At 38.5% G+C, this 27,939-nt stretch overlaps 1 protein-coding gene across 3 annotated transcripts; it reads right to left on the minus strand.

Annotated features, from left to right (window-relative positions):
• Positions 1-4,616: 4,616 nt before the first annotated feature.
• LOC124288078 (DNA-binding protein P3A2-like) lies at positions 4,617-18,206 on the minus strand. 3 transcript variants are annotated; one of them, XM_046724664.1, is made up of 10 exons: positions 17,799-17,847; positions 16,619-16,740; positions 13,681-13,888; positions 10,060-10,174; positions 9,338-9,473; positions 8,916-9,065; positions 8,468-8,626; positions 7,248-7,523; positions 6,533-6,737; positions 4,617-6,420 (listed from the first exon to the last, which is right to left on the minus strand). In XM_046724664.1, the coding sequence occupies exons 3-10, from the start codon at positions 13,868-13,870 to the stop codon at positions 6,245-6,247; spliced, it is 1,407 nt and encodes a 468-aa protein (XP_046580620.1). In that variant the 5' UTR covers positions 13,871-13,888; positions 16,619-16,740; positions 17,799-17,847; the 3' UTR covers positions 4,617-6,244. The 3 variants fall into 3 exon arrangements, with proteins under 3 accessions (XP_046580620.1, XP_046580604.1, XP_046580612.1); XM_046724648.1 differs by lacking the exons at positions 16,619-16,740; positions 17,799-17,847 and adding an exon at positions 18,056-18,206; XM_046724656.1 differs by lacking the exon at positions 17,799-17,847 and having other exon boundaries at positions 16,619-16,956.
• Positions 18,207-27,939: the final 9,733 nt, after the last annotated feature.

Here is a 27,939-nt window from a genome sequence, read left to right on the forward strand (position 1 = left end):
GTATACTTCCGGCATAATGATGGCGTTCAAAGTTTGTTGCACGGTCAATTTCAAATGCGCAGCAATATTACGATGCTTGAAACGTGCTGCCGTGCCTCGGGATGCTGCAAGAGAGGTTCGACGTGTCCGAGAGGTCAAAACTTGCTGAAGTGGTTGTTGACTATTATTTGAAGTAGCGACGAATGAAACAAAAGCATGACGAGGTAGCCGTCAGCTCTCGCTGGTCTCACTCTCAGTGTTGTGTGCCATTTCCACTTCTTGCAGTGCGATTTCGTTACTGTAACTAATTATGGTAAGTACCACGTATTTTGTATCTTTTACAGTTTGAAGAAAACGTTGTTATTGTTATTCTCCTTGCCATTTAGTTAACGTGCATGCCAACCGAAATTACGAGTAGGGGTTTTGAATCGATTCAGGGAAAAAGAATGTGTTGCTTAAGAGGGACACATGCTGTACAAAACTTGTTACGCGAAACATTAGTGGCCTCTCACTGTAGTAATCATCAAAACGTACAGTACACAATCTTTTCGCTTTACAAAGGGCGCAGCCCAAGGCGTCACCATCTGTAGAATGCCACTGATGTTATCGTCTGATATCGGCACCCCTGAAGATTAGCCATAAACATGATAAAACAGTTTCTGTAGTAGTTAGGCTTTATTCATTGTTAACATTGTTTCAAAATGTTCCACCGTACTTGAACACAGCTATTGCATTCTAATTTCAGTTTAATCTATTGAATTTATTTTCAACTATATTTCAATTATATCTTAGCAAAGCATTCATCACTTGATATGGCCTGTTGATTTTACCTCCCTGTCTTCTCTCATACAGCACCTGGTCATGCATCTTAAATACAGTTGTCAGTTTGACACTGAGTTACATTGAGTAATATACTTAAAATTCTAATGTATGTGATATTTTCACATATGCTTATATCTCCTGATGACAGGTAGAGTAGGCAAGTAAATTGGAACAGACCCCAATTTATTATTTTCAATATTTTAAGGTAATTGGCATTTCACAAGTAAATTTTCATGTGAACCCGTGGGTTAACTTTCATTTGCTTCTTGCTTTTAAAAAGCAAGTTAGCATCATTATGTACATGTTTGCAAGGTTGCTTTTGTTTGACAATAACACCTTTGCTCCCTTCATTGTTGAATTAAAGTTTACCAAGAATGCTAATACACAATTGACTTTTTCCCTTTAATGCATCATATTACATCTCCCTACAGGTGCCTATTGTCCACAAAGATGAGGCCCACGTGATTCCAGAATACACATGCTACAGGTTAGTGTTTGTTTACTTTTGGTATGAATTTGTCTGAATAATGTCTGGTGTACTTGTTGAACACACTTCTTTGTATCAGAAAAAAAATTAACGAGGAGAGTTACTTGCTTGATAACGGTGTTAGTAGCTACACCACAATGTCGCTCATATTATATTAAAGAAGTTGTATATCCATAGAACTCTCCTTGTTGTTCGTCACACCAACTTCTATATGCCACTCAGAGAAAGAAAATGTCAGCATATTTAAATTATGCTTCTCCATAGTTGAAACATTTGTTAAGAATAATGTTTTCCACCTTTGACCTATCGGAATGAATATGTTCATTATGTGACATGTCTTTCTCTACAATAGTAACTTAAATCTGATAATGATTCATTTTGTCATAACTGGCAGTCATGAGATAATATTACCCTGTATCAGTTTGGATAGTAATACTCCACTGATGTTTTCCAGGATGAACACGTCTGAGGCAACAGAGAGAAACATGGTATGACCAATTCTTTCCCTGGACTGTATCAGCTGACCCACTTAATGCTGGTGGATACTTGTGATATTGAATATAACATCAGTGAGGTCGCTGGGGAGGAAACAACCACCCATGATGATTTTGATGGCAAGAATATTGAGCCAAACATTTTCTCTCCAGACTGGGCACAGACCAAATATGAAAGTAACTGTATATCAACACAGAGACAAACATGCGGTGCTTCCAGTACTAACTATTATGCCTAGTGCTGGGGCAATTTTCATTTACACAGGACTGTCAAAATATTCAAACTTCACTGTTGTACTTCCATTTTTGGTGCATATGCATGCCACCTAAATTATCTGTACAGCAATATTGACAGTATGATTGTCAATGTGGAAAACATCAACATGCATCTGATGTAAGTGTTAATCAAGGTTCTTCAAAGGAGACCATCATTTTTTACTATATGTATGTCTATATTTATGAATGTCCATACATGCAGAATATAATATGTTGAACAATAAAAACTGAAATGACAACCCAGACTTTGTTGATTTTTGTCTGATGATAATTGACACATGAGAAAAATCGTAAGTATTGTAGAATCTCAATTGTACCATTTAGACTACCATCCAAAGGCTAAATTATTACGTGATTCAGTATTTCAAATACACACTGTGTTCACTGTCCTTTATGATTGTGATGAGCCTTGATGTAATTTGCAAACCCTTCACACATGCTGGAATAACAAATGTGAAATATTTGTAATCAAATTTAAAAGGCTCCCACCTTAAAAGACAATGAACCCGATACCCCCTTGCTTCTGGCATCAGATAGTTCAGACCTCCAGTAATGGTTCAATGTGTTTATAATATTTCAGTAATTCACTTATGCTTAGTTACATTATTTGACAACACCTGAAACACAATTTCAAATAATGTTCTTGTGTTTTCAAAATGTGATCTATCATTTAGATACTGGTTATTTGTGTTGAGAAGAGACAGCCTTTAAAAATGGTACAGATTGGGGTGGGGTCCCAAATGATACTTAGAAATATATTGTGCAAGCAATATGCCAATTTACTGTACATTTTCGGGTTTGAATAATGGCCTAAATATATTTTGGGGATGTGGGGTGTGAGGTGATGATGAATTTAAGGGGATCACCTATTTTGTTCTGGAAAGGTAGAGGTCATCAATTTTGTACACATGTAGGGGGTGGGGGTGGGGTGTGTGGTGTGTTTAAAAGCAAATTTGTACATGAAAAAGATTATGCTGAAAATAATGGGGTGGGGGTGGGGGGGTGTGTGTTAATTGATTTTGAATATGACCTCCAAAAGGGGGTGCCACTTACTTTGTACATGAATTGTAGGGGAGGTCATTCACATTGTACATGCTTCTCCATAAAAATCATCACCAACACCCTCCCCATTAATTATGAACGGTCCTTAAATATGTATGTAGAAACTATAAACCGGAAGTTGTGAGCTTATTTATCGTGTGAATGGGTGTGATATATTTTGTTGAACACACTGTCAGCGAGTCGTTAATTCGATGAAAATGATTTATGTTTCAAATCCTTTCGAAAACGATCCGTTGCCATGGCATTTCCTCTTACCATTGCATCCCAAAGCATTATAGGCTATGAGAATAGGTTGTTTACGTGAACGGAAACTGAAGCACTTATGTTGTGCGCGTAATCAGGTCAGTGCTAACGTTATTTGTGTAACGCTAATTTCAGTGTACACTAATCCTATGTTCTATCAACTATTTCGCCATTAATGCTCTGTTTAATGTGACATAATGGGGAGTAAATGGTTTGACGAATTTACAAAGTAACTACTCAATGAGAAATTCCGAGAAATGGCAATATTACAATAACTGCAGTACCGTTCTATTAGCATTATGTTTCGTCCAGACATGCTAGTTCTTCGTGCTTTGACAACAGTCGTCAGTCGGAACAACTTCCAGATTCCGCAATTCGTAATATAAGAACCACAGAGTTAACAGTAGGTTTAATGTCGATTTAAGTTTAGGCTTGGCCGATAGGCAGGCCTATATGCCAGTATCAGAGTGACAGCTACTATTGGACCGTAACTACCGCAGCGCTCCAGGCGGGCAAGGGGGCGCAACTCCAGGAATGTTCCCCATTGGTGCACTCCATGCATAGACGCTCTTCTGCAGTTATTGCCACTCGTGGTGGTCACACTAGATACTGAAGTCAAGGGTCTGAATGGACTGCAAACATTCACATAATGTCTTGAAATTCATCTGAGTTATTCGTTGATGTGTCAAGATATTGTACATAAAAAATGTTTTGGATCCACTTATTATGTTCATTTCTGTAATGATTTGATTACAGTGCCTATCTAATTTTGAATTCGTACTGACGTTTTTTCTGCTGCTGGGTATATAATAAATATGCTGGATCTCCTGGGAAACCAGGAACCAACTTGGGACATGTCAGGGAAATAAAGTCATGGTCCACACATCAGAATATATTGTGGCCAGTGAAATGACATGGTCACTCATGACCCCCTGAAACTGTATCCTTCCTTCATGATAAAGATTTGGCCAGAGTGAGTTTAGTTTTACGCCGCACTCAGCAATATTCCAGCTATATGGTTGAAGTCTGTAAATAATAGAGTCTGGACCGGACAATCCAATGATCAACAGCATGAGCATCAATCTGCACAATTGTGTCAACCAAGTCAGCAAGCCTGACCACCCTCTTATGACAAGCATGGGTTACTGAAGATCAATATTCTAACCCAGACCTTTACGGGTCATTTGGCCAGAGAAGCTGCTTGATCCATGCTGAGAAATATGTTTGATCACCAAACAAACACAAGACAATGGTAACAGTAATAGTAAAACAGTTTATTTAGAATAAAGACTTATTCCAAACAAAGGATAAAGACATCTGGATGAAACAATACAGGAGTGACGATAAGTGCAGGTTTTAGACAATACATGTAATTGAGATTCAGCACAATAAATTAATTTTGTCATAGGTAATAACAATGGTATTTACACTGCTAGTATTGTACAAATATATACAAACATCTAACACGCCTTTGGCACAAAAAGATGAACATTAGAATTTACAATACAAACAAAAATACATGGATTTACATATACTACTATATACATAAACTTTTGCTCAATTCATGTACTTCGATTCAGAAATAATCAATTAGTCCAGGTTTCTATACAACAGCCTGAGATAATACTATCTGCTTCATGACTCGCACTACATTGAAAGAAGAATCATTGCTGATGGATGCATTCTCTGAAATTATTGTTCAGAAATTATACCAACATATTTCTTTAAAGAAATGGCTCACATCAAATCTAGATACTGACATTACACATAAACCACATGTAAATCAAATTAAACATGCTAATGTTGAAACAGGTGTGGCAAAGAGCAAGGCTTGCAATTTTGGTCATAAAATCTATCTACCTCCCAACCACCAGTTTGTGGTGAAGTCCAACTTGATTCAAGGTGCAAACGGTTAGAAAGTGAAGACCCCTAAAGAAGGCTCCTCTACATCATTAGACTGATATGTTGTACAAGTTTGTGAAGGCTCGAATGGTGCTCTAACTATCCAAAAAAAGCTACACTTAATCAAGTTTGTGCCAGCAAATCCTAGGTTCTGCCCACAGACTGACATATGATAATTCCTATTGTTATGATTGTCACACAGCCCTGAGATGACTTAGTGAAACAGGGCCAAGCAATCGAACCAGGTGGCTAAAAACATAACACGAGTACTATCAATGAATAGTTGAGGTAATGATATTAAATACTCTTTGTGTATGTATTGGTAAGTAGTAATCAATTTCTATTTTTCAGCACGATTAAAAAAACAATATCACTAAAGATAATGTTTTTACAGTACATGACTTTTCTAATTTTACATTCATAAGGGATGTTACCATGAGTCTAATTGCTAACTGTTTTGAAATATGCCTGAGGATAGTGAATGTATCACATTTTGACATGAGTTTACATCACAGATACAGAGCACTAGTGGCATGGGACTAGAAGACAGTTGCAGCAAACTATGTACAGCTTCATCTTCTTTGGAACTTAGAAGACTCGGATTTCTGGGGTTGTGTTTGGGGCTGCAACCCTACAGTGCATTAAAAATATCATGATCTCTGATACATTGGTAACCAATAAAAAAAATCAGAACTTGGAAGAGCAAGGTCATGCCTGCTGTATGATGTACTGTAGGAAAAAAATCATATATTTTAACAAGCAGCATACTTCAAACAGGTTGATCACTTCAATGTTAACAATATATGAATACATTATGTTAATGGTGTGTACTGCAATAAGATAAGTCACATATAGTCTACTGTTTCTTGATATTCAATGTATGGTACAATCAGTGTTCTGCAGGTGCGTAATGTGGGATTGTATGGGCAGAAATAGCTAGCTGTGTGGAGCAAAGGTGACTACATCAAGCAAACTGATGTCATGAGTTTTGTCCCTGGTCTATTGATGTCACTTCCACAGCCTGTGTGGCATCAGGCACCTCTGTCTTCAGTTGGGTCAGGGGAGCCATGGCAATCTGCACATTGGGGTTATCTCCTATAGTTCCCATGCTGGAAGCCACCGTATGATACACTGATGCTGGTATGGTCACAATTCCTGCACAATAGAAATCAAAATAGAAATTTCAGGCGCAAAAAGTGAGGATATAAATTGATGAACGCATTAGGTTCATAAATATGTATTATATGAGACAAGAATTAGTAATTACCTCCTAGAGACCCATCTCCTGTGAATATAATCTGTCCACTTGAGTTGATTGAGGCGCCAGTAAGTGTAGTGACGGTGGCTGTGTTATCAGCCATCTCCACACTGACCGGGGTAACTAGTTGACCAACCTCCTGGTGATTGGCAGCAACCTCTGCCAGGGTCTGCACTGCCTGAGTTGCTTCCTGCTGGTGGTTGTCATGTAGTTGCTGAAACATACCCACAAGTATATAATGTGTACCGTATGCATCAGTATACACATTAGGTACACACAAACAGGTGATGCAAAATCTGATCATGTAAGCCAGGATTCATTGAGTTCAATCCACATCACTGAGGTACAATGAAAAACTTTGTAAACACATGACCTCCATTTCAACTGATTCTAATTACTTGCAGGTAGTCCTGAGGTTCTGCTAGTAAGGGGCGGTGGGGTAGCCTAGTGGTTAAAGCGTTCGCTCGTCACGCCGAAGACCCGGGTTCGAATCCCCACATGGGTACATTGTGTGAAGCTCATTTCTGGTGTCCCCCGCCATGATATTGCTGGAATATTGCTAAAAGCGGCGTAAAACCAAACTCACTCACTCACTCTGCTAGTAAAGGCTTTGCATTACATTACAGGAAGCAGAAGCATTCCCCCCACCATAACCTAACATGTCTGATGAATGTGTAGTTTGCATGTTTCTTTCCTTAATGCATACTTGAGCTAGCTAACTCACCTGTGCAGTAACTGCGTGTACAACTGTAGCTTGAGTTCCATCAGGTAGAGTGACAACTGAATTGCCTGTGGGTCCAGTGTCAATGTGGATGATAGACACAGTTCCATCTGGGTTGTTGATAGTCTGTACCATAGTGCCCTGGTAGTGCGAGGCAGCGTGGGTCTGTGCCTGGGCCTGTGTCGTTCCATCGTCATTGAAAACATGAAGCAAGTCTTCACGACCATGATGTTTGTAACAATTTTTCACAATGGTACGGAGGGCTTCAGTCCAAGAAACCTATCATAGAAAAGTAAATAACAGAAAAAGAGGGGATATAGTGGAAGGGTGCTATAAATGCAACTATTGTAACATTCCCATTTTTAATGGCAGAAGACCATGAGGTAGATGAGGGCCCACTTGCACAGACCTTAGTTACAATCAATCTTACACCCCTACAATCAACTTTCCAAGCACCTTAGAACTGTCCTACTTCACTTGTACAAACCAACTGGAAGGCAGCATTGAATTAAGATCGTGATCTTAGCTAAGATTTCACACACATTTCAAATGCCTCAACATATGTATTTCCCTGTTTGATGAATACTTGTATTTATCTTAAATGCATACATTAAAATCCCTCCTCTCCCGTCTGACTCAATTTTAGACATAAAAATGATAAAGAAACTTGGATGATTTCATATGTTAATTTGTATCTAATTGTAGAATATTTCAATGATTACCTAAAACAAAAACACGGAAAGGAATATAGGTGACCTCTGCTATGTCACAATATTAAAAACATTGGGCAAGGCATACTCTATGATACACTGCAACATGCAAAGGGAAACCACTTCCATCTTGCATGTAAACTAAGATTAGCTGCCCTGGAGTTATGGAAAAGGTCATGGCCAATACTAATTCACTATTATCCTTCTCTTCATTATTGAAAACATATCTTGTTTCACACTTCTTCCTGTTTGTTCATACCTTAATTCACTGAAGGCACACAATGTCAGGTTTTTATGTGCATAATATCCTTCTTGTATATATGAAAAGGAATATGATTTTGTGATTTCTCTTGATAAGCGTAATGTATACATCACAGGTTTGCACAGCACAAATGTATGGATGCAGAAAATAACATTTCCTGTAAGGATACTTGAAATTAGTAAGTGCTGGTCCTCCCATCTCGAAGGTTATTTTTTAGGTCAGGGTACATCTTTGATACATGATATAAGTACCCTTTTCTTTTCGTCATCACTACGTGCATCACTCCTAACGTTGGCCCATGGGAGGTCGCTAGGCCACCATACAGGTCGACACTCAGGTTTTCCCCAGCCAGGTTTACTGCGGCCAGTCGAGTACTTCAACATCTCAGGGATGAAGTTACGCAACTGTGCCTGTGAACAAGAAGAAAACATTCTAGAAATGCTTCATTTATTAAGCAGGAATGACTATTCTTGAAAAAGTATAGTAGTGAAGAATCCCATGTTAGTGTGAGATAACTTCAATCCATAGTGTTTGTGGTAGTTAACATGGTGAAGTTAAATACTATTTTCATTACAACCGAGATCAAAACCAAATTGTAACAGCATCACTCTCAGTTTACTCGGCCCAATTTGACTTCAGAAAATTTTACCAGAGTACACTGTAGTGCCAGCGGAACTTGATGTAACCATGGTAACTCACTTGTGTCATTTTGTCGACCTGTGTTGGGATGCCATCGATGACGAGCAGAGGCAGCTCATGTAGGTGGGAGTTATCACACTGTGACTGAGGTGCCTGGTCCTGCAGGGATGTCTCCAGCTCCTGGATGACCATCCCCCGACAGTTCCGGATCTACAAACGATTTTGAAGACACCATAAGGAGAAGCACACATGCCAAAGTTTAGCTCCCTTAGAGAACTATCTTTTGATTTTATTTATCATTACTATACTTAGCATATTACTTCAACCATTCAAACTTGAAATAACAAATATCTCAACAATGAAAGTAGATGCACCATTAAATTGATGAAAGAAATTGCCTCTGCCTTTGGTAACTGACACTGTAATAGTAGTCCAAATGTCTTAATTCAGAATGAATATTATTCCAAAAATTAGAGTCCTACCACACTCTCCAAGGGCTGAGAGCCAAACACTTTGAAGGATGATCCTGTCTGGCTTGGCTTTCCCGGTGTACAACACAACACAACAGCCTGCTGCCCGACACGGGTTGTGTATTCTTCTATAGTGCTCTTCAGCTTCCTGCAGAATGAACATATAGGTAACAAGTCAAAATAATAGTATATGAAGATTTTTAATGTCACAAATTTAGTCAGATAAGAAGAACAGATAATTTCAGTCACTGAAACACAATACATTGTGGACTATAAGATCATAATAATGTACATGTTTCATTCAACTACCAAGCATTTCACAAGATTGTTTATAGCTGTATCACCACCCATATGCAAGAAAATAATCAAAAGCAAGATTTTCTAGAGCATTCTTGACAGACTATTCAATATTGTCACTGATTTGGAAAAATGACATATGATGTATGGCAACTTCCGTCCAAATATCATGTTACTTTCAAACACACTATTATGAAGGTTGTAACATAAAAAGACAATGTCTGTCCTTGAACTGTCTACCATATGGTTTAAAAAGAAAGACATTAAAGTATGAAAATTATATGGGCCTGACCAGTAGCCTATATGCTTAACTAAAGTAAAAAATAACCTAAAACCTTAGCCCAAAGTGACAACACATAAGGACACTCCCGAGAAATCCTAAAGTTCTAATCATTCTAAAAGCTCCCAGGCTAGTCTAAACTTATCTCCCAACTTACCTTAGCAGCCTTGTCTGCTGACGCTCGCGCCGGGAAGGGTTTGTTTCGAACTGATGGGGATGACCCTTCTTTTTGCCAGTGGCTATTGCAGCAGCAGCAGCAATCCCAACGGGCCCTGCAACAGCAGCAGGTGGCTACAGATATACTGACTCACAAAGTAAGCAGTCACATCATTATGTCTGTCAAGCTTTTCATTCAGTTGATCAACTAGATACATCTGCCTATAATTGAGTGACAGCAGAGTTGTATACATTCTGTTTATCATGTTTATGTTTATTCTGTCAAAAAGCATCTGTCATGTCTCTATACGCATGTACCAGAACAAAATCAAATATCTGGTCCTCCAGGGTTTTTACATGATGCATGATTCTGCGTATTTGACGAAACAATTTTCTAAAAGACTCTCAAACTATTATCATACGAGTCAAGTTTTATGAGTGACCCTCGGAATTCAGTTCAATAAAATCGATTTGATAAGCAAACAATGATAGCTTTCGTTTCACTGCAAACTGTGTTGAAAACGCTGGCGATATTAACAGAAAGTACGGAAGTACCACATAATATAAGATTTCAAGCATATCATGTACGCACATAAATACTTTTGTACGTCTAACATTTAATGTCCATGCCTATCGTGCAAATGGAAATCTATTTCGGATAAATACTTGTTGTCAAGAGTTTCTTTTCCAACGCGATTTGACACATGAGGAAACCCAGGCAGTGGGAATCTCTTGCGTTGCTCAGTTATTTCCTCACTCGTCTTCAAATACAAATACATGGTTGGAAATAGTGATCGATGAATCGTCCAGACAAACCACATCACCATCTCGCTCACACAAAAACATGTCAGTACTCCTTCTAAATTCTCAGTACACATCCACTTGCAATATGATGTGTAAGTACACCCACACCCCCAAAAGTTATCTGGAGCCCTGAGTTACAATTCATGAAATGCAACAGCATTTCAGCACATCTGTCAAAAATGCAGAAAAGACAGACAAAGTTCACTGTAGTGACCAGACTGATGGTCACATTAAACAAATGCTTACTGTTTATGTCCGAGCTCAAAAAAATATCCCTGCTGATACTTTTAAAGATTTGATGAACAACAAGTTTCAATGGTGTACAACACTACACTAACATTTACAGAAATGCTCATGTCATTGAGGAATCGATCTTCCCTGTTATGGAAGAACAGCAAATTGAAGCCATAAACTAAAGAGCAGTCCATACATTGGCCTTATGGTGGATGAAACCTGTGACATCACCATAGAAAAAAGCTTGCAATTTATGTCAGGTATATTGATGGTGAACTCTCTGGGTGAACCGGCTCGTATACAGTATACTGGACTTTGTTATGATTGAATTGAACAGTGAAAAGGATATTATTTATTAACTAATCAAATAAATGACAATAAAACACAAAACAAAAAAATCATTGCAAAACTCTTGCTTTTTGATTTACACAGAGAAATATTACACTAAAATTTTCATGACTCCCAAATACTGAAAATGACTCCCAAAAATAAATACTGTGAGTCAGCATGACTTCCATTTCCCAAAGCCTGTGTAAAACCCTGGTCCTCAATATCATTATGAATAGTATGCACCATGCAGACCATCCAAATTCAGTATTTATTACTAGGGCTGTGCAATATTACCGGTAAACCGGTATATACGGGTACAGTATCTCACGATACGACTATCGCGATACGGTTCAGATTCTGCAATATATTGGGTCATCCAGAGTCAGCTCCCTTTGCATTATCTGCCCTTGGTTTCCAAAGCAAAAAAATATTCTCTAAAAGTGCCAAATATACTTTTATTTCTGTTGGTTTCATGTAACATTTTACAAGTGGGAGTATCTTTATAAGTGGCTCCAGAAGTGCCAAATATTCTACCAAATGCCTTACGTTTTGTGGGTTTGAATGGTTTCATGTGTGACATTTTGGAGGAATTAAGGGACTGTTAATAATTTATGGCTTGGGGGGGTGATGATGATTTTTATGGAAAAGCATGTACAATGTGAATGACACACACACACACCCTCCTAAAATTTATGTACAAAATAAGTGACCCCCACATGTCATGTACAAAGTCAATGACCCCCCTCCCCCTTCCCATAATTTCTTAGCATAATTTTAAACATATTGTGATGTACAAAATTGATGACACACCCCACCCATCCCCAAGAACAAAATGGGTGACAAAAGTAAGGCTGAAATAAACGTCTGCTTTGAGTGAAGATAAACCATTTAAAGTCTGACTCACCATTTTTCAACTATTAAAACAAGAAACAAACTGTTGTTGACTGTTGAGTTTTTAAAATTGTAAAAGAATCATGCCTATGAATTCAGTCTTTTAAAACATTTTCTGCTGATATGCATTAGTGAAAACAAGTAAAACGTGTCTTTGATATTGTGAAAAAAAAGTGTTTAGGAACATCTAAAATTATCTTTGTTAACAGTTTTGCTTGCGAAGTAACATTTTTCCATTTTATGTTTACACATAGCAATATCAATTGCCAAAACGTAGCAATATTCAAGCAGCATTTGCATCAATTTCACGTGTAGAATGATTCTATAGGGTATAAAGAGAGACTATAATGCATGATATGATACACAAGTACGAGAAATATGCCACGATTAACAGCTGAAGACAGAGAAAGAGCCATTGTGATGATGCAGATGGGGTCGACATACAATGCTGTTGCCAATGCCATATCACGGTTATACGACTTATTCAGCGCTACAGAGAGACTGGGGTCACCATAGACAGACCAAGAATTACTCAAAAACTATCAAACACATGTCACGTGGACGTCCACGCCATCACAATGCCAGCTGAAGACAGGTACCTCCGTCATTAAGGAAGGAGGGTAACGATTATTTTGGCGTTTAGTGTATGTAATCAATTTATCAAAAAGGTCTAAGTCTTTCTTACTGTATACTTACATACTAGTCAAGGATGTTAGTTATTGGAGGTCACATGAGATGTTTAAGCTCAAGTAGTTCACCTAAATCTTGTTTTTGTTTAATTTTGCAATAGTTTATGTTAACACGTTTATATTGGAGTTGAATCTGAATTAATCACCGAAATACAGTAACAATAATTGCAAGCTGTCTTGAAGTGCATTCTGTTGAAGCACTGACCATGATACTTATGTTATACTATTACTATACTGTATCATTATGTTCTCAAACCTTTGTTGCAATACCTCAATTAAACATCCCACATTAAGGTTCTATATCATTTTATTTATCTGTAAACCATTGGCATACACCCATACACAATGGGGACTGGGAGCCTGAAAGTATGGTGTAACAGCAACTAAGAAGATGATGTCACACACAGAGAGCTATTTATGATGTATGCACTTGGGCAGAAACCCTCCATTCAATATATCACAATATATATTGCAATATCTCTTAAATTATTGCAATATATCGCAATATAAGAATCAGGGCAATATCCAGCCCTATTTATTACCAACCATGTGGGTACCTGCTAACCTGCTATTCACTGCAAGAGTTACTTTACATTTAGTCACTGAGTATTACACCAAATTCCCATTTGCATTTGAATTATCACAGAGATGGGAGGAGGAGGGGGAGGACTCACCTGCAGCTGCAAGCTGGGCAGTCACATCATCAGTCACTGTCCCTTGAAGGAAGTCAGAGGTATCAAAGCCACTCTCTGGTGAGCTAGGCTCGCTCAAGTCATCGTCCATCATTGAATTGATCTGAGAAGTCATGGTCACATTTCCTGCTATAGTGCCATGCACTGTAGATGACATGCCCGTGTGATTCATTCTGTCAGACAAGGTTAACTGTAACATAATGGAAAGCACGTAAACACTTGCAAAAAGTGCCCAGGCATGCTTGCGAGTATTTCAAACAAATGTTATCTGTAGCCTTCAGTAGTGAGCATTGAATCAATGTCAAACTATTTGAGTTTAAAAGCCCAACTGGAAGAAGTTTCACTTGACACAGGTTTTGAACTAGAACGAAGAGTTGTAGACCAGGGTGCCGTCGAAAAAAATGAGGGGCAATAAGGGGATCGTAATTCCAATATGATAGTATGGTGTGGCCGCAATGATATAGATCCCGATAAAATGGTTGAGATACAATTTGTATCTTGAAACAGTAAGTTGAGTACCTATATTTCTACCTTAAAGGCACTATATCACACCACACTTCTCTAAAAATAAATAATGCATTTATCTCAATAATACCAACTATCAGCCCTCAGGGAAGCTACCATATACAACATTACATATTTAGAATACAATATTATATTAAAAGGAATTAATGCAACATTGCATTAAATCAACTCTCATGCCCTGTAACAGCTGAACATTATTTCAAGAGTTATGTCCCTTGGAGTGCTTTTTATGAAATAGCCTACGCACAACTTGTGATTGAAACCAGTTTGGCAAACACTGACAACACCGCGTGCAACAGTTTTCAATGTACGAAGCAATTGTTTAAATTCCATATATGGCAAGTGTTCTCTTTGGAAGCAGTTCGCCTCAAAGTTTCAATTATCGATCGATTTCAGGCAAGACGTAAGGGATAGTAAGTCTTTTATTGCATCAATAGGAAGCAAAAGTGACTGCATATGTGAGTGCATCCATGCCAAAATATTGTAAAACATGTGTGACATTGTGCCTTTAATAATCTCTCCCCTTTTGCACGTTAATCACAACCCTGAATCATTTCTATTCAATTTTCAGGCAGCAAAGCTGGGATATTGTAATGGAGAAACATTAATGATTGGGGATACTGTGAAGATTCTGCTATTTTTGCCAACCAGGAAGTAGCACAGAATCTGCATAAACTGGTTCTTAAACAGTTTCTGTTATTATTCATGTTTATTCATCAACACTGCCTCTAATGTACTGAATCTAGTGTCGTAAATCAATGTATCATAATTTTGTATCTCAAAACAATACTGTATCTCCATATTGTTACAAAACCCACAATAACATAGATTTCGGAAAGCCATAGAGCTAAGGTTGTGTTGTAATGAATGACACCATAGGATATACAGGCATCCCTCGCCATAACGCAGGTCTTGGGGTCCATGGATGACCCCTCGCGTTATTAGACACCCGCGTTATAGTAACGATTACATAACGCGGAACAAAGGCCAAGTAAAATCGTATTTTCCATGGACATAACAAAACTGCTATTTCGTGTATTGTGCCCAGTCAAAACTATATCGTATTGTTGGAGGTGAAAAACACCAAAACTTTGTAAATGAAAATAGATGTATGTACATGAAACTTGCAATCAAACATCACAAGACATTATAATTCAATTGTTGTTCCTGTCATGCTACCTGTTATTCAACTAAGCCGGAAATAGCAATCAGCTGGGCACACATCGATGTTTTGGTCCAATGTACCGGTGATTCAATTAAAAACGATCCGAAAATATAACATCAAAGAATTTCTATTCCATTATCAGAATAATTTATATGTCAAGCAGTTATTCTAACAGAGATCTTATATATTGCTATCGTATAAGTATAATGCATGTTTTCTACGAACATATATAACATAATAATTAGCATTGCTAAGCACTTTGGGTTACCTGGCTGGATACATTTTACGTAGGAGACAGTTTGACAAGTCACCGCTGACTTCCCGCGGTACGTGCCACTTTGATCGTAAAAACAAAATGTTGGCAATTACTTGTCAAATATGACTTCAATGAGTCAATGACGCGGATCTTGGGGTCAATGGATGACAAGGCTGTAATCTGTTCATGATTGCTGAGAAAAATGTGAAATTGGTGCTATCGCGGTAGGCGCAAAAGACGGACCCTCACGAATGTGGTAAGCGGGTGTTGTATAGAATGAGGTAATGCCATTTCACTCACGGTTTCTCCGGTGTTATTGTAAACAGTTTTAATGAATGAAAATGGGATTGAATTTAATCAAATAAAATGTGTTTTCTGACATCATACATTCTCGGATGGTGGTGTTTACCCGCGCAATTACGCAGTGTGTTGTATCATAGCAAACGTTGTAAGTACTCGGCTGATGATCGACATGTCTTCATGATAAAGTTATTACGATGTTTCGCTGTTCATTTATTATTATTGAAAAAAACCCTGCATGTTTTAAAAACCCTGGATATGTATGATAATGCAATCCGCACTGAATTTCACTAGTTTACAACGTGATTAACCAGATCTCAACAGCAGATTTGTTGATGTGCTATTTTCGATGACGTGAATATGTGTGATCACTGGGCAACTTATTTTTATGGGAGCCACAAATTACCCCGCGGTTTAACCGAATCCGCGGTATCGCGAAGAGCGTTATTGCTAGGGATGACTGTATATTGAACTTTAAATAAAGAGCCCTTGGCACCTGGAAAGCAAACTGTGTACAAATACTAACCTTTCATTCACAATTGGAAGTATTCTTATTTTCTGAGGATTTTTCAACATTGCATTCACTGAAATAATTCACATTTAGTAACATGACCTCTTCTGTTTGACTGTTACCAGTGACAAACACATCACTTTACATTCGCATGACTACTTACTAGTTAATTATCATGAATTGGGAAATTCCTCTTTTGGTTTTGACAGACAGAAGTGCTGCAGATTTGTCATCAAATCTTGGCCTCTGAGCAGGTGTAGATAAATTCTTATGCTGATTGTTGTTCTGTGATAGTAGTTATGACAGTTAGCACTTTAATTTCTAATTTTCTAATGCTTCATTTTACACATCTTTACATGTAGATTTGGTAATGACACTAATAGGACACCTAGGATACATGAAAGTCTTACATACCTGTTTCAATATTAAACTATAATATCATTATCTTGGACTAGGAGTGAGTGCTTTGGGTTTTACGCCACTCAGCAATATTCCAGCAATATCACCATGAGGGACACCACAAAAGAGTTTCAAACAATGTACCCATGTTTGGAATCGAACCCGTGTCTTCAGCGTGACAAGCAAACCCTTTAACCACAGGGTTAACCCACCGTCCCCGTCAGACTAGCAGAAAAGAGCAGAACTCAAACCCCTCAACCCAAACTTCTTGTTAGCATCACATTTAAGATAACAAATACTACCATGGAATGAATGGCATAATGCAGGTTGCTTAAGTTTGATCACTGTCATTCGTGCAAACAATAACATTTTGTAAAAAAGTTGGAATTTTTTATGCAAGAAGACTTTCTGAGAGATAAGAGACTGAGACTTCAGGTTCTGCTCAGGAGAGTAGGAGACATTTGGTACAGGTAAAATCAACTTTTAAACTTATTTTACAGCATTAGCCACTAAACTAAGAAGATGCTGATTAGAAACCAGTGAAAGTATTTTTGTCCATTATGGTTGCCGGGATCTTTGCGCTACATTATGATAATGGCCGACACGAAGCCTGAAGGAGCACGGGTTTGGGGTTACGACGAATAGAAATGGGTCGTCATTTGGGGGATATGGGGGATATGTTTATAGGCATCAAACGTGTCGTCTGCATTCGGCCGTCCAGCAGCGCACATCTCTGTGCGCAAGCGGGAGTCAAAATATTGCCGAGCTTTGCGACTGCGCTTGAGCCTGCGCGGAGGGTATTAGACATTCCTTTCAGTCATGAGTTAGATATCGTGCACTTGACAGAGGATGGATAATTCGAGTGGATAGTATTTATTGAATATATTTTAATGGTTCCTATGGAATTTATTTAGAGAACTTCCGTTACAAATGCATTCCATCACCACTCATTGAGGTAGGGAAATTTCCGAACGTAAAATACAGGAGTTGACGATACATCGGCAATCTTATGGCAGACATCTTGGTTTCAGAAACTGCTCTCTGCGTCTGCGCAGCCCTATCGAAGTATATTTTCCCTGTGTACGCCGTAAAACACTGTGATAAGGCACTTTGTCCCTAATATATCATCATGTTTTTGCCTTAGTATCAACAAATGTACCACGAAATGGAAGAATCAGCTGAAAGTCGCCTATATACCCACCAATATCCTCCTTGATCGAGCCAATATTGATGTATCCTTCCGCACTGTTGATGTGTGCGAAGGCTGGTGAATTATTCTTCCGCTTGTAAACTAATGAAGAAGAGTCCCTTGTTAATGGACACATTAACCTTGCAAGAACCATAAGGAGGGCATTAAAATGCCAATTTCAAGTGCACTGAATATATTGCTTTTAGTTGGTGGTAAATCTGTAGATTTTGTGTTATGGAAAGATGGCCTGTTTGACCGTCCAAGCACCTGTGAATGGTGACTTGACTGCGTGTAGCCATGCAGAGCCATAAGTCAGTGAATATTATTGATTACCACAACATTTTTCCATATAGAGAAGACGGAACATAATATTGATTGGAACATATTTTATTGATTTATAAATTCTGATACAATAAAAACATGTTGACTTCCCCCGATGTAGAGGGGAGATGAGGCATAGTAATGAAGACGGTGGTATTTTATGTCGTTCTTTCTTTGTCGTCATTTACCATTGTATATATATATACACGAAACAATATATAGTCCTTATAGGCGGATGCAGGAATTTTCAAAGGGGGGTGGGTGGGTGGATGGGTTTCGAACCCCCTGAACCCCGCTCCACCCCCCAACCCTCTGGCATGTGTACACACACAATCAAATGGCGATTTTAACAACTTCATATGTTTGATTTAAGATTGGTTGTTGTTTAACGCCGTACTCCGCAATAGTTCAGCTATATGGCGGCGGTCTGTAAATAATGGAGTCTGGACCAGACAATCCTGTGATCATCATGAGCATCGATCGACGTAATATTGGGATACGATGACGTGTCAACCAAGTCAGCGGAAAAGACCACTCAATTTATGGTCTCGCAATAACATAGACTGTCGTGTACACACGGCCACGGTAGCAGTAGTAATATTTGACGAGCCCGGGTAAGTACTACGGAATTAGACTTGCGTCCGTTAGTGTGTCGTCTGCTAGGCCAGTAGATATCTGCGAGTTCAGGATTACCGTGACAAAGTTTGCCAAACAAGGTGAAAATGTATTGCATTTACTTGCAATAGAATTATGGAGACGGGCACATTATGCTGGACAACTGAGGAGAGATTTAAAGTGGAGACGGAAAGTATTGTCGGGAACTGATGTTTTGCATTATATATAGTCGTAAAGCAGGTACAAATTCCCACGTAAATATACGACGAAATAAGTGGCAGCATGGTTGCCAAACTTTTGTTGTGAATTAACATTCCAAATGTGATTTGGAATTTACAGTCTCTCTGTAAATTAACATTAATTCTGCATTTCAACATGGAGAGGAAAACACTAAAACTATCCGATTTTTTTAAAATACGTAGAACATGACAGAGAAGGAAGGTTTGTGAACTTGTATTATTACAAACCTACAGCTGGAACAATGTGTGTCAAATATATATTACTGGCAGTGTCGGGCTTCAAGCACGCGCGTGTTATAACTCACTAATACAAATGTCTAAGTGGGCCAGCAAGACCGAGAGAGTTTCTTTTGTTTGACGCCGTCCTTTACTGTAGATATCAGTTAAAAACCACAGTGTGTGTCAGCCAGACTAGACTCGGGTCAATCATTAGTCCAAGCCACGGAAGTAGCGCTGGCTGAGAGGGTTAGGCGGTTGACTTTGTGTGCTGCATGACGATTAGGTGCCTGACTCTGTGGGTTCGAATCCCGGATGGGACTCAGCCCAACAAAAGTACTAGTATCTGTACTTCTCTAATGGAGTGTGTGTTTGTTGTAAGTTGTAATATCACATTGATTAACTGATAGTTATTATGGGTCACGTTTAAAAGGTCACATGCAACGTAAAACACAACTTTGCAGATTCTGATGCCTTTCGGTATGGACTTTCAGTAACAAATGATCATGCCTTTCGGTATTGACTTTCAGTAACAAATGATCAAAAATGCAAATTCAACTTATAAAGTTGAAAAATAACGCCTTGAAAAAAACCCCGCGAAATCGGAGTTAAAACGATTCACTAAATTCACCCTAGCTAGGTGAAAAGTGTTTTCAACATCTGTGCTGCGCTGCACCGCGCTCATGGCGTATGCGCAGTGAATAGGTTCGCGCAGCTTGGAAGGGGGATGTCCGGATTATAAGGTCGTGAGCAGGAGTAGTCTAATCTTGGTTGTGTACACAAACAACAAATAGTAAATAATCTACTCGTTACATAAAAGAACCTTGTTAAGGATCTAGATCTACTCAGCTATGTGTCAACCAGTGAGGCGTTCGACATTTCAAGACGGACAACCTTCGCTGGCGGCCGTGAGTACTCGGATATTTCACAGTCGCGAGCTTTTTATATGCTATGACAGAACATTACTGATTTAACTGTTTGTAAAATTTCATTTGACTATTTCACCACACGTTCTTCTTACCGAGTCACTTTCTCAGTTCGATACTTAACATCAACGTCATTATTTAGCATTGTCAGAATTTCTAACTGTGATATAGATATGTCTCTGTCACTGACAAACTCAATGTCTGTTTTATTGACACCTATGTGTCTGCCTGCCTGTCTGCTAATGACAATATGCAGTACACAACTTCGATCACTGACCACACCCAATTTGAACTTAACACCTATCAGGCTATACACCATAAACAAAAACGCATAGATTTATGGCTCGTGCACCCGATTTCTGTCTCAGTCACACTATGTAATTACACAGACAGGCAGGTGTGATACTTGTACACATGACATGTTATGGTGTCTGTTGATTACCAAATGGTATACACAAAAAATGAGCATGTATTTACAAAACCCAAAATCTCTATCCCGGGTGCTTCGTTTCGAGGGAAGTAAACCCAAGTACAAAATATTGCACTTTTGATTTGCGATTGTACGCTTATAATTTTGTTTATAGGCAGCAATGTATATTATATGTCATGAATATGTGATAATTGTGTTTTAATTATAGCATGACCAGAAATTAGGGAGAATTTTAGGAATATGTTTAATTGGATTTCTAGTATAAACAACCTTGACCAGCTATCAAGTGCTTGGTTTCATTCAAGAGAGACAACTCCGTTAATCCTTTTTCATTAGTTTGTGACGAGTTAACCCCCTTTGTTTACTTGCTAGCAGACAACATTTTCAGTGATCCTCAGTGTGGATGATTTAGAGAAGAGGAAGTTGATTTTAGAGTATTATAACAAGGACATCAGATCAGCTAAAGTGATTTCAAGTAGAACAGGCATCCCTTTGTCCACTGTTTATCGTGTTTCGAAAAATATTGCAAATGGATATGGCATTGAGCACCAGGGAGGCGCAGGTAGGCCCAGAAAATTGACTGTCGGTGACAGGAGGCGGCTTGATATTCTTGTTTCTAAAAACAAACGAAGGACTTTAGAAAACTTAAGGCTGGATATGATTGATAGAGGAACTGTGGCTGTCTGTAAGGAGACAATTAGAACTGAGCTGCATTCTATGGGTTGGCAGGAAAGTCGAGGAATTCCATCATTGATCATGAAAACTGAACAAAAGGTGCAAATGTTGAACTGGTGCTTAAAAATTACAGCATAGAAAATTTAACTGGGACAATGTGATTTTCTCAGATGAAAGTTCTGTGTGGCTGTTTCCTAATACACTGAAATTCTGGACCAAACAAACTGAAGAACCTTTGTATCAGCGCCCAAAGTACAGTCCGAAATTTAACGTGTGGGGTGGAATATCTGTGTTAGGGGCAACGCCCCTCTGTGTATTTGAAGGGAATATGAACAGTGAGCGGTACACAGATATTTTCGAGGGACATTTACTTCCATCTGCTCACGTGTTCTATGGAAATTTTTGGATTTTCCAGCAGGACAACGACCCAAAATATGACATTATTAGATTGGCCAAGCTATATAGCCCTGACCTAAATCCAATAGAAAATGTTTGGGGACTTATGAAGGAAAGTGTCAATAAGAAAAATCTGAAAAATATTGCTGAAATGAAAGAAGAGGTGGTCCGATATTGGGACAGCATGGACCACGACTTTCTAACTTCTTTGATCAGTTGTATGCCCCGCCGCATTGAAGCCTGCATTGCTGCCCATGGTGACTTGACAAAATACTAACTGTTCACCTGTCTTTGAATCTGGAGTTATGTTCTACTAATATTCACATTTAATACGTGAGTAATGAGTGAAACAAATATAAAATTTACAATCTTTAAATTCTCAATAATTTCTGGCTGTACTGTATGTTTATTTTTTTGGTTGCATGTGACCTTTAAAGTTTTGAGTGTGGGTTTTGGCTCGTATCTCGCATCATGTATGTTCAATGGCAATAGTATTCGGATTTATACACATCTGTCTGTTATCATCAAGTTTATCAACGTTTCAAGACCGACGGGCTTGTCTATTCAACTGCTGTCGTTGTCAACAACCTTCCATCAGTATATCTGCTCTCACTGTGAATGTCAAGACTCTGGTGAGTTCATATTCTCATATGACCCAATATTTTAGATTTGTGACTCAATTGCATTGTACTAAAAATCTGTAATGTCATTCATTGTAACTTGCTCATTGGTTGTTCAATATATTATTGAATAGTTTAGACTTGTCTGTGTTCTATTTTGCCACGGCAAATTATTAACCGTAACAAGTGTAATCCCAAGTATAACATATGTTACATTTGACCACTTTCTAAATGGCATTGTGTAATCATCGAACTTGTCTTTGGATTAATGTTACTACTCAGATGTAGTTTTCCATTTTCACAAGTGGCAGAATTGCTCAAAGCTTGAAATGAGTCTTTGACGGTGCTCGAGTCGAGTCGGACGTTTGTGCATGCATGTAGTTTTAATATGGTGAATGCGGTACTCCCAAGGAACGTAACTGTAAATGCGACACCCTATAAAATACTTCGCAGAATACACCGCACCAGACAATCTGACAGACAGTATCTCGAATGTACTTTGAGTCCAATTTAATTTCCATTTCTGACACATCTTCATTCCTGACCGTTTCTTTGGTGTTATCCAAATGAGTCCAGCTCTATCAATACTTGCTTTCAGCCCAGGAAATCTAACAAAAAATAGTTAATACTTGTAGACGAGCGTTCCGAAATCCCATGTACAAGCTGTATCGCCAGCGAACTGATTTAAGACGTATCCTATATGTTACCTACACACAATCACGAATATCGACATTGCTGCGAATCATTGTTGCTAATTTTCAACACACTACATGAATAAACATGTAAGTGGATGTCCTTTAAATTGAAGGATTTAAAAAACAGGAGATCCAAAACCATTTGCCAAAATACTTGATTTGCTACCGTTGTAAAACAGTTATATCTATATTCTTATTGAGTCCCCAAAAGAAAACAGTAAGGACCTTTCAATGGATGTCCAGTCCACTGTGTCGAAGGCTTTTTCAAACTGTATTAGAAGTAATTAACCGGAGACCGGATTTGGATCAATTAAGTCGTAGAACTGGCGAGTTATCTCCCCTGTGTATACGCCAAACAAAACACCTTCCAGCATGGTCTTCATTTGTTAATGTATCACGTACAGACTAATTACCACGTGATATAAACTAAGCGGCAAAAGAAAGTATAGGTTGGCAAAAGTTTCTTTCCTGAAAAAATAAGATTCACAATGAACAGTAGGGATTCTGAGAGTTGTTTCCTAAGCACAGAGAGGGGGAAATAAGATGACCGAAATGCAACACAACTCACGATGCCACGTTGGCACGAACAATTGGTAAAACAGGTTTTAAGCCTGCAGAACGAAATGCACGTGCCTAGGTGGTGTATACATGTGATTGATGACCGCACAGCATGGTAACACAGCTGATAAAAGCACAGAAGAGACATGCCGAGATTGACACATGAGGAAAGAGAGCGAGCCATTGGTATGGCCGAAATGGGGGCAACACAGGTCCAGATTGCCAGAAGGTTCGAGTGTACGCCACTGACGGTATCCAGGCTTCTGCAACGTTAGCGGCAGACAGGAAGGACTGAGGACAGGCCGAGAACAGGAAGACCGCCAGTTACAACCCCACAGGAGGACCGCCAGTTACAACCCCACAGGAGGACCGCCAGTTACAACCCCACAGGAGGACCGCCAGTTACAACCCCACAGGAAGACCGGCGAATACGAACCATCCACTAAGGAACAGATTTGTGATTGCGACGGCTGCAACAGCACATTGACATCGCATTAGTCAAAGTACATTGAATTTATTTTTCGTTTGATCTTGTTCATATTTTGCACATGTGTCATGAATCATCTCAGCTGCAAAGACATAATTTCCGTTTTATTTTCCATTCAGTATTTCATATGACGACGTGCATGCATGTGTATGTGTATGTGCGGCTGCTTGTACTAGCCCAGACTGAAGCTGGTTTTATAGTGCTAGCCCACTGAGATACCATGCCGCAGTGAAGCATGAATACCCCACTCAGACACAGGTAGCGCCAGGCAGGGACCAACAACTACCATATTTTAACGTCTTTTGGTATGACGCGGTCGGGGATCGCACTTTGATTGATGCGTGTCATCGTTATGACAATTTTTAACATGACGGTCTATGAGGAAAGAATACACAATGTTGTATATATATGTTGCTCATGTAACTACAATGCGGAAAATACTTGACGGAATATTACATGGAATCTGTGACCAAGTTGATTTCCTAACAACCTGCAAAATTTGTACATACCTTCTTGCACCCGATTCAGGGCCCATTCACAGCATAAACTGTACTGATGTTAATTTATTCATTGCACCTATTCCGCTTTTAGGAACAAGTTTAGTCCGTAAGGTTTCATTTGCTCTTCAGTTAAGAAGGGCACAGTAAGTAACCAGAGGAAACCCACTACTTGTCAAAACGATCAACAATAGTAGTCTCTGAACATATTATTTCATAGTAGTTTACAGAATACAGAAACAATGGTTGCTAGGCAAAAGTGATATATGCACATGTGCACATATGATATATATGACACTGGTTATGTTTTACCATATGGGTAATAAAGTTGATAATAACTAAGTTACTACGCAACTATGTGGCAGCCTGCCACAACATCAGTACATCACATGACAGAACTCACCGTTCCCATAGACGAAAACGATAGTCATACAGCAAATGTATTTCCAAACAATCACCTCTACATTTTGAAACGTAGAATCTTAGACGTTTGGTAACACTATTACGTAATTTTCTCTAAATCTATATTGATGATTGAATATTAATTTTTCATAAAACAAAACGTTTTGGAGTAATTTAATGTAAACATGATAGATCATACACTGTTGAAACTGCCATAACATTGCATGTTATATGCATACAACACGGACGCTGGATCAGTTCCGGTTTGACCCATTATTGCATATATGTCACTGTCGCCCTCTCATATCTGAAGCGTAATGACACCAATTTTGTCAGTTTTCCCCTCGGAAGAAATGTACTCGTGATTATGGCCCCATTCACGTATACTCAGTTCATGATGTTATACACATACACATACAGTCATGGGACATGAGTGTTCGTCATTCGGCAACATTCTCATAGACTTGCATGTTATTTTACTGTAGGTGTAATAATTTTCATTAATTCAGTTTTCGTTATTTGGTTGTCAAATTTTGCAGGTTGTTAGGAGCTCATCTTGGTCACAGATTCCATGTAATGTTCCTTCAAGTATTTCCGCATTGTAGTTACATGAGCAACATATATACAACCTTGTGTATTCTTTCCTCATAGACCGCCACGTTAAAATTGTCATAACGATGACACGCATCAATCAAAGTGTGGTAATTCTTGAAATACTGAATGGAAAATAAAACGGAAATTATGTCTTTGTAGCTGAGATGATTCATGGCACATGTGCAAAATATGAATAAGATCAAACGAAAAATAAATTCAAGATTTTTTTTCTAGCTGCACCAAATTAACATGTAAGTCTATGGAATTATACACAGTGACGAATAATTATGCTCAGTAACTGTATCGTACTAAGCTCATGACGTCATGTTAATATACTCAATGCATGACGTCATACATGTATACTTATCATTTAGTTCACTGTGTAATACACAGGCATCGACCCGTATAGCTTACTTCATGCCCCCCATTAATGTAAAGTGCATATGGGTGAGGTGGTCGAGTGGTTTTATAGATGTGCACTAGCGCCTGTTCGGTGCGAGGCAAATGGTCTTTTTTTTAACTTTTGTTGGATAAACCTACTAAAAACTAATGAAGCGTTAATGTGTATATAAACACGATGATATGATTATGTCTGAAGTTCACGTGCGAGTTCGGCTGAACGAAGTGTACGAAGATACCGTAAAATATTCAGTAACGTCAGTTATCACTAATACGTCATGATGACACGGTGCTGTTTGACAACACACATGGGTTCCACTTGTCACTCGCTGGAAAGGACGACTAAATGTGCTGTATCAAGCTGATTATTTACCGGAGAGTCATGGTGGTCAGAATGGGCATTTGTAGCGACCCATTACTATTTTTTTTTAATTTTGGCAACTTTGTTTAATAATATAGTTTTATTAAAAAGATTAATAAACACTTATGGGTGAAAGGATAGACTGTAAAGCCGGTTGATCTTTAAACATGTCAGATTATATTCAAATGATCACATATATAAATTGAATCTATCAGCAATGGGTATTACATAAAACACTGTTCCGATTCTGAAACAGTTACTTTAGCTTACACAAGGTAACACTACTGACGACCTGTTCTAAACAATACTTATATGTGCTCATGTGTTACCAGAATTTGATATATGAATTCGATTTTTTAATAAAATAATATTCAAGGTGTGATCCTATAATTAACAGACATGAATATCTTTTAAGCCAAATGTTAATATTACCAATTACATTAAGTGAAATGTTTATAAAAGTGCTATATACACTTGAAATGACAATTTTGTGTGTTTCCACTACATAGCTGTAACAGACAGATCATCTCCTATTTCGCCAAATTACTTTTGCGATTACTGATAAATGCAGATTCCCAACCAAGACTGATTTTCGTGAACCCTTAACTCACTTCCGTATGTTAAAAATGATATAAACACACATTTTATAGGTAAATTAAAATACCGGGATTTTGCCATGTAAACTTCATCGCCTTTGATGCTTTTTCTCAGTCTCTTCAAGTGTAATACTGACATATTTGTATCATGATTACTTTTTCTACATATGCCTTACGTAGATAAAATGAAGCCTCTTAATGGTTCTTGCTGCTTCCGTCAAAAATGTTGAGTTCCACCTGGCCTGTAGCCGATGCCATCCAGTCAATGTGTCCAGCATGCTAAAGGACCTTTCCCTTATTTCTATTTCTTCAAAATATACTTACTTCACCATGGATGCTTAATGATTTAGTGTTTGAGTCAACACTGTCTGACCTTGTAACGGTTCTTGCATTAAAATCACCAAACATTTTAGATATTGACAAGGTTATTATACTGTTCACTGTATGTAATGTTCTATGTTTGTGATACAGTCTTGTTTGAACATAATACAGTTGAGGCATGCTCAACTGAACCCGTAATATGTGCTCATCTTTGAATGGTATAACTGTAAGTTTATCTAAAACGCCATCTTTAGCACACAGTATATCCTCCTGAGCGGGCAATGAGATGCTGTTTTCTTGCAAAGACCTCCCGATAAGTGTTAGGTTTGCACGCGGATGCGCGCATTTAGTGAGAGCATTATTGATGTCGTTACACATATTCACTTTGAGGAGCACTGAGAAAAAACGCAATAACTACAACATGACCAACACCTGCAGGTGTGGGTGCTCGGGGGACAGGTACACACGCCACCACACTCGTCCGTCATCACTACTTCCCCTGGGAGATAAGAGGCATACGGAAGGTAGAGGGGTGAACTTGCCGCCAC

The sequence above is a fragment of the Haliotis rubra genome, unplaced genomic scaffold (assembly GCF_003918875.1).
Source record: "Haliotis rubra isolate DU_JTF1 unplaced genomic scaffold, ASM391887v1 Scf111, whole genome shotgun sequence".
NCBI classification, from domain to species: domain Eukaryota; kingdom Metazoa; phylum Mollusca; class Gastropoda; order Lepetellida; family Haliotidae; genus Haliotis; species Haliotis rubra.

Excerpts from the sequence above, each read along its gene's own strand:
- LOC124288078 (XM_046724648.1), bottom strand. The coding sequence starts at position 13,870 with ATGAATCACACGGGCATGTCATCTACAGTGCATGGCACTATAGCAGGA. Across the intron at positions 9,066-9,337 it reads CTCAGCCCTTGGAGAGTGTG|ATCCGGAACTGTCGGGGGAT; the intron begins GTAGGACTCTAA and ends AATCGTTTGTAG. Across the intron at positions 6,421-6,532 it reads AGGAGATGGGTCTCTAGGAG|GAATTGTGACCATACCAGCA; the intron begins GTAATTACTAAT and ends TCTATTGTGCAG.